At 37.4% G+C, this 12,441-nt stretch overlaps 1 protein-coding gene across 1 annotated transcript; it reads right to left on the bottom strand.

Moving 5' to 3' along the window:
- Positions 1-1,526: 1,526 nt before the first annotated feature.
- slc6a14 (solute carrier family 6 member 14) lies at positions 1,527-9,902 on the bottom strand. The gene is made up of 15 exons (XM_029278999.2): positions 9,786-9,902; positions 9,067-9,211; positions 8,842-8,973; positions 6,838-6,999; positions 6,615-6,732; positions 6,409-6,541; positions 5,328-5,468; positions 4,839-4,974; positions 4,653-4,745; positions 4,435-4,560; positions 4,231-4,349; positions 4,029-4,128; positions 3,833-3,942; positions 3,390-3,557; positions 1,527-2,537 (listed from the first exon to the last, which is right to left on the bottom strand). Exons 1-15 carry the CDS (start codon positions 9,849-9,851, stop codon positions 2,382-2,384), a joined length of 1,905 nt encoding a protein of 634 aa, XP_029134832.1. The 5' UTR covers positions 9,852-9,902; the 3' UTR covers positions 1,527-2,381.
- Between the last annotated feature and the right edge of the window lie 2,539 nt (positions 9,903-12,441).

Genomic DNA, 12,441 nt, shown 5'->3' with positions numbered 1-12,441 from the left:
AGCAGGCAGTCAGTTCAGGTTACAAGTCATTGTTGAGTTTGAAATCAAAATTAGCACAAATGATATGCAGAACAAGATTTGACCGTAAAAGATGCCATACTGCTTAATAATGCTTAAGATACTTAAATCATATTTCCTCTGCAGGATTTATTTTGAGTACTTTAATTTCATTGATTTAGAGTGTTGATTTAGAGCCAAAATGTGTTTATTTTTTTTATTTTTGCTCATTTAGATCTTTGAATGATTCAATAAGTCACACTGTGTGATACTGTATGTATGTGTAATACTGATACTGAACACTGGTTAGATAGCCTTGGCTTATGCTCTGCATAAAGCAGAGGATCCAGGTGATTGCATTCAGTAGTGTTAGGGATGCATACCATTTTTGACCGTCTTGGGGAGTCAGATTGATTTTAGTTTGATTTTGTTTTGGATTTATCAATACATCGTCAGTGTGGATTATTGGAACTTTAAAATCACAGACTTTAAATACATGGATTGATTTATCCTTACCGAGGATACGCATTGGACTTGGTTATAACTTCTATCAGAACAACAACCAAAACGTGTTTCTTCTTAACCCCTCTGTGTTTTTTACACAATATTTGGTATATTAAATGTCGCTACATGGACATTTTGATACGTCTCCTTCGACTCACTCATGTCACCTTCGCCTTCTCACACTCAAAAGGGGGTGGGTGGTTGGCAAGTTGGTGTGTGTGAAAAGAAATCTAATGTTTTGTAATAATCAAACAAAATTGTTGTTGTGAAATAGACATGGCCACTGTCCAAAAGTATTTTTTTAATGTAAAATCCAGAATCGTACCTTTTTACTGTATAACATCAAAGTTTAAAGATAGCTAACTTTGCAGGCTACTGCTCTGTAAACAATCATTCAGAAGGATCCTTTCTTTAGAGGCTCACTGGATGTTCATCATCATTATGCATTGATTACCTAAACATTGTGTTCAATAACAATAAACCATTACTGGCCTTGATTGATTCTGGAAACTAATATTCAGACTTAACGCATCTGGCAAAATATACTTGGAACTTTTTTTGCTCTTGGAGGTACAGCTGGAGAGCTAACGTTAAAGGAATAGATTGTCTTGCAACCACTTGTCTTCCCATTATTGGGACATTAGATGAGATCATTTACACTTGCATGTCTGTCTGACAGATATGAAGCCACAGCCAGTGGCAAGTTAGAACACCAGTAAACAACTGATCCGTGCCTTTGGTTTTTGTGTGTTACAGTGAACCCAAATGCACCTGCATCAAAGGGACAATTAGCAGTGGACAACGTAAAGGTTATTTAAATACATTCAATAATAATGATCAAGACACTGGTTTTCTAGAGTGTGAATCACTTATTTTGTGGCCTAATCAAGTCTGATTTAAAAATGGGTAAAAGGAAAGATAGTTTTTCAGTGATGTCAGACAGAAGCTTTAATCACATGCTGACAGTGTAAACAAAACAACACCAGTGACACACAGAGGAAAATATTAAACTCCTGAACAACAAATTTATCAAATCAGTTTTTATTTTGTTCATCATAAAAAATACACAGTCACAGAGACACTATTATCATTTTATCTGACAGTTAATGGTAACCCTCCTCAGGCTTGATCAAACACAGTAAACAAATACAAAGCAGTCCTTTTGTAAATAGAAGGTGTGACATCAGTCGCTTTTAAATATGGTTTAACTGGATTAACAGCTTTTTCTGGATCTTAAACAGACTTTTTTGTGGCACTTAATGTTGTTACTTTTGCAATATTTGATGCCTTTTTTAGATCATCTATTTTTGACATGATTATGAACCTATTAAAATAACACAATTAACTCCAAGATTCAACTCACTTGCAGTATTGGGTGTTATGAGGCTTATGATGCAGATATCTGGGATAAAAAGAACACTTAAAAAAACATGAAATCAATAACCTTCCTAGCCATCAATAAAATCACATGTTAACCTGGATCACAATGCAGTTTTGGCTCTCCTTCTTGAGTACACCAAAAACCTGCTGTAAACTGGTTACATCACGAATTGTTGGAACTTTTTTCTAGTGATAAGGGTATGAGAGGAAAAAGCCTGACCAAAACAACCTTCCTTGACTTAATATTTATGGCAGGACTTTTTGATTGTGTGACTTTTACAGTAACTCAGTGTCAGTAATATGTAGCAATGTGGTGTATTTGTAGGCTATATTTGGGGTTTTTGTCAATCATAACTGTTGTATTGTATCCACTCTTTTCTCCCTATGGATTTAAACATCACTTATGTTACTTTAATCCGCAGTACAAGGTGTTCAAGATTGAAGATCACACTGCTTTATCGAAGGAAAAAATGTCAGCTGAACACACACACAAAAATACATCACAGCCAGGAGCTAGAGATCACATTGACATCCACTTTTGCTTTGTTCCCTTGGCTTTTCCTGCGGTGGCAGCGTTCCTCTGAGTAACGTTCTCCTCGATGGATGTCCAGGTAGGGATGCCATTCTTCAGTTGGAGAGCACAATGACTTCAGACGCTGCAGAAAGTAAGAGATGTTGACTTTGTACTTTCACTGCTTTAATTTAGGTACAACCTCTCCGGCTATAGAAAAAAAAAATGCTACAGTAACTGTGTTCACCACCATTGTGTTCTGTCAGAAGTTTGTATCATTTTTTAGTATCTGTTTCCTTCTGCTGCTTATTTCCTCCTTGTTATTTTTATTTATCTATGTTTGGTCGGCTTAGTTTTGTATCACAGCAAGCCAAACTCTTTAGTTAAAGTCGTGTGGTCAGCTGCAGCTCCAGTCACCGTTTGCTTCTCTTCCTTTGTTTGTACAGGTCTTGTAAAGTTTTGCTTCTAAGTTTCGTTGCACTTACAGCACTATACTATTATGTCAGGGGAAAATCTTATTTCTTGTATTCTTTTATGTAACATTAAAATACAGAACATATATTCACAAGCTATCTCAGCTAATGTTAATATAGCCTTGAATGTTTTCCAATGTAGTGGTATGGCTTTAGATCTGAATTTATAACATGTCAAGTTTTTGTACATCATTTAAAAGATACTTAAAAGTTACGCACAACTATTAACATCGTTTGAATGTGATATTCGTTTGTGAAAACACTTTTCAGATGCCTATAGATGTTTATGGATTGGGGGTTTTAATGGCTTTTGATAATATCCAGTGAATGGTGCTCTGATTCATTTGATTTAATTTCATACACACAAGAATATCTTCATGAGAACAACGGCAACAGTAAGAAGAATTTACTCAAGCGTCTGACTTTTTCTTTAAAATCTGTTAGCTATTCGAAGATTTCTGCAAAGAAACACACATTGGGGAGAGAATACCAACATAATTTGGTGATGTTTAAACATACTGTACCTTCCAGGGGCCTCCCTCTGCTTTAACCAGCTTATACACAGCGACAACAGGGATCCAGAGGAGAATAAATATTGCAATGCACCAGCCCAGAGCCAAGCCCCATGCTGGGAACTGCACTCCTGCGTATTTGGGTGGTTTGAATGTTATCAGAGACCAGATCAGGATCACCTACACGACAAAATCAGCAGCCATGTATGTAATGCAAATTTACAGGAAGTATTCTTACCTTGATCAGGCTAATTTGTACTTCTTTAAATTGTGCTCAAGGAGAGTTACATGAAGACCAAACATACAAACTTAAATATGTAAATATAGTTACTGTAATTAAATATTTGACTTCAAATATTGGTTAAGTGGCTCCTGACAGAGGAGTAGTGATGTGTTTGAGGCAGTGCAGTGTTAATAATTTTTGATGAAATATTGCGTGATGTTGTGTGACTCACCACGATGATGCATGGGCTGATGAAGAACCAACATGCTCTCCACCAAAACCAGAAGGCAAAACTCTTATTTCCAATCATCATCTCAATATCTTTTATAAAACGATTCCCTCCTGGAAACCATGAGAAGAATGAAGAATTAGCTGCAGTTTATGGCTCTCTGTCACCTTATTATAAACATATCACTTATTATACTTACCATAAATGTAGGCGACACCAATGACTTCAAAGAGAGCCAAAAAAATCAGCACCCAGCTGGCAACAAATGAGTCGATGAGAGTCACCCAGTATATTCCTGCCTGTCTCATGCAAACACATGAACACATATGAGCTGAGTAGGTTAACTAGGCCTGCCTCAGACAACAGAACCGTAAAGCTTAACTACAATAAATCAGACCTACCCTTGTGACACAGGGCAGACCCAGCAGGTAGAGGATGGAACATGTTGCTATTGTCACTAAACCCCGTTTGGATTTGAAGACTTTCGGGAAGCTGTCAATTAGGCACGTAGAGATCACCTCTAATGACAAGAGGAAAGATTCCAGATTGCATCAAAAGTAATAATCTGAATGTTTTGGAAGCATGAAATGGAACTGAGAGCTTACCTATCCCTGCAAACTGAGAGTCCAAACCAACAGTCAAAAGCATGAAGAAGAACAAAACAGACCACAGAGGGGAAATGGGAAGCTTAGACAGAGCATCTGGGTATGCAATGAATGCCAGGCCAAATCCTGCTCAAAGACAAAGAAACAGAACATCAGAGGCAACCAGGATGTCTCCCAAACTTTTATGATTTGGTGCTCACATAGTGCGTGTGTCTGACCGTCTTTCACTACTCCTTCAATAGGCATTTTGTAGATATGAGCCATGTGACCCAAGATGGAAAATATTGCAAAGCCTGCCAACACACTGGTACCTTGAAAGATAACAAAACAGCAAAAACAAAAAAAATGACATGAGATTAATGTCTAAATTATTTCAAGCCTACTGCTGTTGCACGAGGTCCTACCTGCATTAGTGAGTGTGACAATAAAAGTGTCTTTGAACATGTTGTTGTGGAAGTTGTTGTAAGAAGCGAGAGTCATGACTCCTCCCCAGCCGATTGAAAGAGAGTAGAAAGTCTGAGTTGCTGCATCTTTCCAGACCTAAAAAAACAAGGTAAGGTTCAAGTCAATAAAATGTGTCTTTTATTTATATAGATTACTGCACTGTGATTACTGGGAAGGAGTATTAGGGCCATATCACAGTAAAATAAATAGTCTGAGATTTGTAGAATGAAGTTGTAATAATAAGAGAATAAAGTCTTACTATCAACTATCAGGACTCTTTAAATGTTATTTTAGAAACTGACCCTTCTCCAGACAATTAATAGTCAATCTGAGCATTTCCTTAATAACAACTTTATTCTTGTATAACAACTTTATTTTTGAAAAGGCCTTAATGGCCCGAATACTCTGTCATAGATTTCTGCTCCGTTAAACAAAAAATGGGTCCTCACCTGTGCCTCTGTCAGTTTAGTCAAATTAGATTTGGAACCAATGTAGAACTCGATTCCATCTCTAGCTCCCTCTAGTGTCACACCTCTGATCAGCAGGATCAGAATCACCACGTAAGGAAATGTAGCTGTGAAATACACAACCTGGAGAGAGAAAAGCAAAGAGATACCATTTTTAAATCACAGGTAGATAAGTTTAAGTTTAACTAGGGCCTAGAAGATATAATATTATTCATTTTCCTATGCATCAAAAACACAGCATTTTAGTGATGAAATGTTTTTATCTTAGGCTACATATATTTACACGTGTTTGTTTAAAGGAGTAGGAAGTATTCTGGATTAACCCTGATTTTCTCACCGGCCCTGAGAAAAGATGAAAAGATTGATAAACAATCTCGCCAACAGCTGGTATGACTAGGTTAGCACAAATACTGAGACGGAAATACACCTAGTCTGCTTCTATCCAAAGTTATAACGTTCTGGCTACTCTAATGATCACTTTTATTACATTGTTTTTTTCTATATGAATTGGAATCGGAATCACAAAAACAACATTTTTTAATACTATAATGTTGAATATTGGTGGTAGATTGTCAACTTTAAACCTTTTTTAACATATGGTTGCTATCCATGGAAAAAAGCCAGACTATACACTAATGCCCAGTTTTTGTTTTAAGCTGCTGCCTCCTACATTTTTAGCAATGGCTGCCTGATCTGCCAGTAGGCCCACTTCCTTGGTATTGACAGAAGTATCTCAACAGCTATCCAATCAGATGGATCAAAATTAGTACAGATATCCATAGTCAATCAAGTGTGGATGTATGAGAAATCAAATCCCTGTCTAACCACAGCTGCACCGGATAGGTCCAAAACAAATCCACACATGTTTTTTATTTACTTCTTTGTCTTTGACATGTATATCTGACCCATGTTCATACCGTCTACATCAGCTGAGGTTGTGACAGGAGGAAAATCCCTAAAACAATAACAACAGGACATATGGCTGTTGATTTTGCATCTAGCTGAATCTGCCCCAAAGTTGGACTGTAGACAGTGAATTGCTATGAAGTAGATGGTGACTTACTTTGCCAGATGACTTGATGCCTCTGATGAGTGCTGCAGCAACAATCAAGGAGCTCAGCAGCAGACAGAGGGCCAAGTGCCAGACTACTGGTCCTGTTTCATCCAGACCACTGGATCTCTGCAGAGCCACAAGGCTGAGGAGGAGAGATATGTGAGTGTACAGCCATAAGAACAACATGTGAGTATTTGTGCTTGTGTTTTTCTTACTCCCAGTACTGCTCACTCGGGCTCTGCACAGGATCTGTGATTGTGTTAGATAAAGGACACGTGCTGTTTTCCTGATGAGTCCAGTTAGCCACCAAAACACCACTGACATTGCAATACACTAGAAGATTACAAACAATGTCTTTTAATGAGTATAAGAGTTAATTTACACCATACAGCAGATTTAATCAACAGCTCTTCACATCTCTGGAGATAAAAGACAAACCTATGGGCGTGTTGCTGCAGTTACTGTTGGACCAGTCAGAGCAGCTGGACCAAGGCAGAGGCGACTGAAAGGAGGCGAACATGTAGTACAGGCTGTAGGCGAGGATGACGTTGTAGTAAATTGATACTGTTAAAGTCACCATAACCATGGCAATTCCAACACCTGAAGGGGCAGTCAGAGTGCGATTATGAAGGAGTGTTGCTTATACAAAGCACCATTTTCAGAAGCCTTATGTGATATTTCAGCGAGACTTATATCAATGAATGTGTCCCTGGCTTGAGAAAAACAAATTCATGAAAAGAAAGTGTGTATATGTTAAAACAGATTGTTTGCTCTTCATTTATTTTTACTTAATTTCCAAGAGTTTATTAACTTTATTTCCCACTGCACATCCAAACCAAGGAGGGCAGGTGCTGAGTCGAGTGAAATAGTAAATGAAAACAAAGAAAAAGACGACTGGCACAATGCAGGGCTCCAATATTCCTGACTCTGATGAAGCGCAGATTTGCTCGAAGCGTCTCTAACCTGGTGAAATAAATTTTCTGGAATAAAGGAGCCCTGCAGTGTGTATGAGCCGTCTTTTTCTTTGTGTAGCAAAAGAAACCATTTTATTTACTTTCCTTTCAAGGCTCAAGACAAACTTGATCTTTTCCTTCAGCGTCCTTCAGTAATATGTAATAATTTATTTGTAAAGCTGGCTCAAATACAAAGCTACACCATACAATGAACTTATGATCACATCAGCTTTTATTTGTATAGCTGGTTAAATATTTGACTACACTCCAAATCACAGTCATTTCTTTTTAAATTTTAATGGAATCAGGTTAATTATTTCTTTAAGTCTTTCACAATTATTTAATTTTTTCAATGTTCTTTCAGCATAATAGATGGGAGGCAAAATCCAAAGTGTACTGCTTATGGGGCTGAAAAAGTCTAAGTACAGGTTTTCCTGTTATATGAAGAATAGCAACAAATTCTGTAAATGTTTTTACTTTGACATAATATTTGCAGATAACCATATCATTGGTCTGAATCCAAAGCCTCATATTTGCTACAGATAAACTTAAACTTAATGTGAGGCGTTCTTTATTGGTAATACTGATGCCTCTTTTTGATATACAAAAGCAATTTAGACATTTCAGTCCAAAATGTATTATTTTTATGCATTTGATGAAGCTATTCACAGCATGCAGAACTGTTAGTACGTATTTTCATGAATTCATTCATCTTGATAATTTTGTGGATATATCTTCCAAGAATTCTTCTTTTAGGTTTGTGAAGCTGTAATACATATGTTTTAGAGACCTCATAGCAGCAGAGTTATATTTGGTTTTGAGCCAAGTGTCTGTTGTGAGGAAATGTGACTCTGAGACTGAAGAAATGTTTACGTGATGTCTTCTTTCTAGCCTTTTAGAGATGTAATGAAGCAGCCAGGAATGTGTGGGCTGTACCTTTTAGCAGACTATAAGCAACACTGTGAAGATGAAGACTTTGCCATTCTGCCACTTTGCCAATGATTGTCAATGATTGTCAATGATTGTGAGATCTTGGTCAGCATAGGTCAGCGATGGTCTGCACTTTGTCAGCCATGTGTGTTGTGTTTCTGTGTTGTCTGACCATGGCTGAATAAATCTAAGATGATCCACAAACTGTTTCACGATTTCATAATTGTCTATATACTACAGAAATAACCCCCACTTAACAAGAACAAAAAAAGGTTTGTTGCATGATCACTGCCAAAGGAGAATTTCTTTCTTCAGAGATAGTAAACACAGATTTGAAGGGCAGGATCAGCAAAGAGATAAGCTGTTACTACTTTGTCCACAAAGGCTGCCAATATCAACACAAGGAAGTTTGAAGAAGTTCTTCATAGCTTTAAGAATAATTCTCCTGACACATTGATTTTGCCTCCAAAGTTGATCATTAACCGACAGCCTCATTAAATCCCTCTTCACCTTCAGATGTACCTCAATGATTTCACAAGTCTTGAAGGACTATTCTTACCCTGCAGTATTGGTACTGATCTCCATATGTTAATCGGACCTTGGCTGCAAAACTGTCCCAAGGCACTTTCAAGGAAGAAAAGAGGAATTCCAGTCACCACCAACATCACAAAGTAGGGGATCAGAAAGGCACCTGTTCAAATCGACACATTGGTTGGTACAGGAATGAAATGATTCAAAAACAAACAGTATTTCTATTAAAAGGGATGAGATAGAAAACACTAACCTCCTCCATTCTTATAGGCCAAATATGGGAATCTCCAGATATTTCCCAGTCCGACAGCATAGCCGATGGTAGAGAGGATGTACTCTCTCTTGCTGGCCCAGTTCCCACGCTCAGGGTTCTCATCACCAACATCCACGTGTGGGTCCTGCTTGTTGAACATTTCAAACTAATTAAAGCTGTATACGGTAAATGTCATAAATATCATGTTTTTTCTGAGACAAAGAAAAAAAACTTCAGTAAGAAAAGAAAATCTTAGAATTATGCTACACACATTTCTGTTACTGTTTGGTTTAAACAAACTACAGACTGGCTTCATGGTCACACATCAGAGACAGACAGCGCTGTTCAAGATTGAATATGCCACAAATACATTTATTATAAAGGTTTTGCAACTTTCAAAATAATTTCCATTAGTGTTAGAATAGCATCGAGTTGCCATGATGTTAGCAAATGAACAATTAGTTCAATCCAATTTTTTTGCCATCATAACAGTAAGTTATATTTACTAACATAACCACTTAAATGGAATATTTGTTTATATTGTTATTATTACATCTTGTCTTACCTTCCAAGTGAAACAGTATCAACACATTACACATTTTTACACACAGACAGGTACCAAATTAAAACTCTGTGTTAAACTATCCCACATTTATGATTAAAAGAATTACAAATAAGAATATTTAAGTGAAAGTCTGGTGAAACAGGTTTGATCCTACCTGGTCGACAACAGCAGGATTTCCTAAAATTAAATCCTTGAAACTGTTCCAGCCGTATTTCCTCATGTCCTCTTTCCTGCTTGTCAAAGTTCTGTATAGACATTTGAATCTCCCCAGTCGGTCAGTTTTAAAGTCTCCCCCATTGACAGACTATGGAGTGGTGTTTTCCAACCAATCACCTGCCCAGACCTTCCCCCACAACACCACATTAAACCTTTTAAAATTGCATCATAATGTAATGTATATTGACAAGATAAGTTCTCGTATTGGAAACTTATAAGACTAATTTACCCCCACTCAGTCTGATACATAGCTTGTTAATGTTGTTTTATATAAAACGATGTCATGTCTGACACCAGTGCCTTTTTAAAATCAAGACAAATCATGCCTATGACTCCCCACTCTACATTATTTTAGATGATTGCATAGCTGTGCTTGTGAGTGTGCGTGTGTGTGTGTGTGTGTGTGTGTGTGTGTGTGTGTGTGTGTGTGTGTGTGTGTGTGTGTGTGTGTGTGTGTGTGTGTGTGTGTGTGTGTGTGTGTGTGTGTGTGTGTGTGTGTGTGACTCAGGTGAGTGACAATCTGCAAGTAACTGTGTCTTAACAACCACACTCTGAAACCACTGCAGAGACTGATGATATATAGACCTCATTTTGGTCAGTGACATCAACAGATAACTGCCCAATTGTAAGTGTATGTTCATCTGTGTCACCCATAATCACAACCTGGTGATGTGACCGCGACCATGTCAAACTACATGACTGGTGACAAGGAGATGAATGAAGAAAATCATGTACTACTCATTTTCAAAGGTATTGTTACAACATATATCACACATGGGTGATGGTTAACAGAACAGAAACACAAAAGTGCAAACATTTTGCAAAAGTGCATACATACATTTTTGACGCTGTCAAATAGTCATGTTTTTAAATTTTTCTACATTTTAATTAGTTCCTGTTTTTTTTTTTTTTGTGTAGTTTTTACTCACCCATGTCTCATTTCAGAACCTGTTGCTCATTTGTTTATTCATTTAATAGGGACAGTGCACCTGTATGAACATAAACATGTAAATATGCCAGATTGTAGCCATTGGTTAATTTCCATTTTTAGACCCTTTGGCAGGTTGGTGGTAGACACAGATACAAATTTACATATAGACACAATGACAAGCAAAAACCAGACAACAAGTAATGACCAAACAACAACATGAACTGTACATTAGTTGACAGAGACACATATAAATGATATATGTACCCACCTTGTGTGTCTGCCACAACCTGATTATCCACACCTGTGTCTCGTTATCCCCTGATTGTCTGTGTATTTAATGTGTGCTTCCTCTTCATTCAGGCCTCATCGTTGATTGGTAGAAAGTCTTGGTTTGTAGCGTTTGTGGTTGTCATGGTTGTATGTTTGGAGCGAAGTTTATTGTCCAAGAGATATTTGAAAAATTCCACTAATTCAACAGTTGTTTATTTATGCAGGTGGGGTATAATGTTGTTTTTAATAGCAGAGATGATCTTGTTCAGTTTGCCTTTTAAAAAAAAATTCTGTGTGGGCAGAGTTTGTGAAAGACAGGTGATGCCCTTTTCTCTTCTCTCCTTCATCCCTCATGAAAATGGGGAACTAGGGGGAGGTACGGCATACAGCTTAATCCCTGGGAGCTGTAGCCTGAATGGGCTCATCACCTTGGATCTGCCTTCCCATATCATCTTTATCACAAATGTTCTCCTCTCCTCTGTTTTCCTTCCTCATCAGAGTGAGAGACTATGGGGAGGTTGGTGGTGCATTCAGCCTAACCCAGCAGGTCTGAACTCCAGCCTAAACAGAGTTCTCACCCTGGCTTTGCCTTCCTGGTCGTTTTTCCTCACATCTTTCTACACTCTTCTGTGTGTTTTTGTCTTTTCTCTTCTGTCATTTTGGCACCAGGAATATCTGTGTTTTTTTGTTTGTAAGTTTGTTTGGATGAATAACAAGGTTGTTGACAATATTGCACATTTTCTGACTCATATACTAGTAAGCCTAAAATGATCTAGCCTATCTACTGTAGAAAGTTGTGAATTCAAGTGGGCTGGTCTGAGCCATGAAACTCACGACCTGAAAATGAGTCCAACTCCAGCTCCGGCAGCAGGGTTAACGGTTGGACAGGGAGGGGTTCATGTGAAAAAATATGTATGAAACATGTTTGAGCCTCTGAGTGAATCATAATCAAGATAAAGGAAGCGCCTTCCCATCCCTTATGAGCAAAGAGCTGAAAACAAGCTCACATGGAGTTTCAATACAGTATTTTTATTTTTTCGAAAGACATTACTCACCGTTATATTTAGTCAGGGTATATTTGATATCTACTAATGTTTAAAATGTTGCATAATATGCACATTTTTAAAACCACCAGTCACCCTCCAGTTTAAGTTTAACTTGTAGTTTTCCCTGTATTGTCTAAACCTTAACAAGTGGACATAGGTTATATGTTTATTCTTTTTTTATTTTTCAGAGGAATATTTTATTTATTTTATAGTTTATCTCAAGTTAATCTTATATAACAAAATCATTAAATACTGTATTAATACATTTTCATTCATGAGCATGTCGGCGACATATCGTTAGCCCTTTATGTATTGGGATTCTGAAACATGGCCATAAATAAGTTCAG

Source organism: Labrus bergylta, chromosome 5, assembly GCF_963930695.1.
Source record: "Labrus bergylta chromosome 5, fLabBer1.1, whole genome shotgun sequence".
Taxonomy (NCBI): domain Eukaryota; kingdom Metazoa; phylum Chordata; class Actinopteri; order Labriformes; family Labridae; genus Labrus; species Labrus bergylta.
Note: the sequence above shows the minus strand (reverse complement) of the source record. Positions and strands in the feature narration are given on the sequence as shown.

Excerpts from the sequence above, each read along its gene's own strand:
- slc6a14 (XM_029278999.2), bottom strand. The coding sequence starts at position 9,851 with ATGAGGAAATACGGCTGGAACAGTTTCAAGGATTTAATTTTAGGAAAT. Across the intron at positions 7,000-8,841 it reads ATCAGTACCAATACTGCAGG|GTGTTGGAATTGCCATGGTT; the intron begins GTAAGAATAGTC and ends CTGCCCCTTCAG. Across the intron at positions 4,129-4,230 it reads GTCTGCCCTGTGTCACAAGG|GCAGGAATATACTGGGTGAC; the intron begins GTAGGTCTGATT and ends TGCATGAGACAG.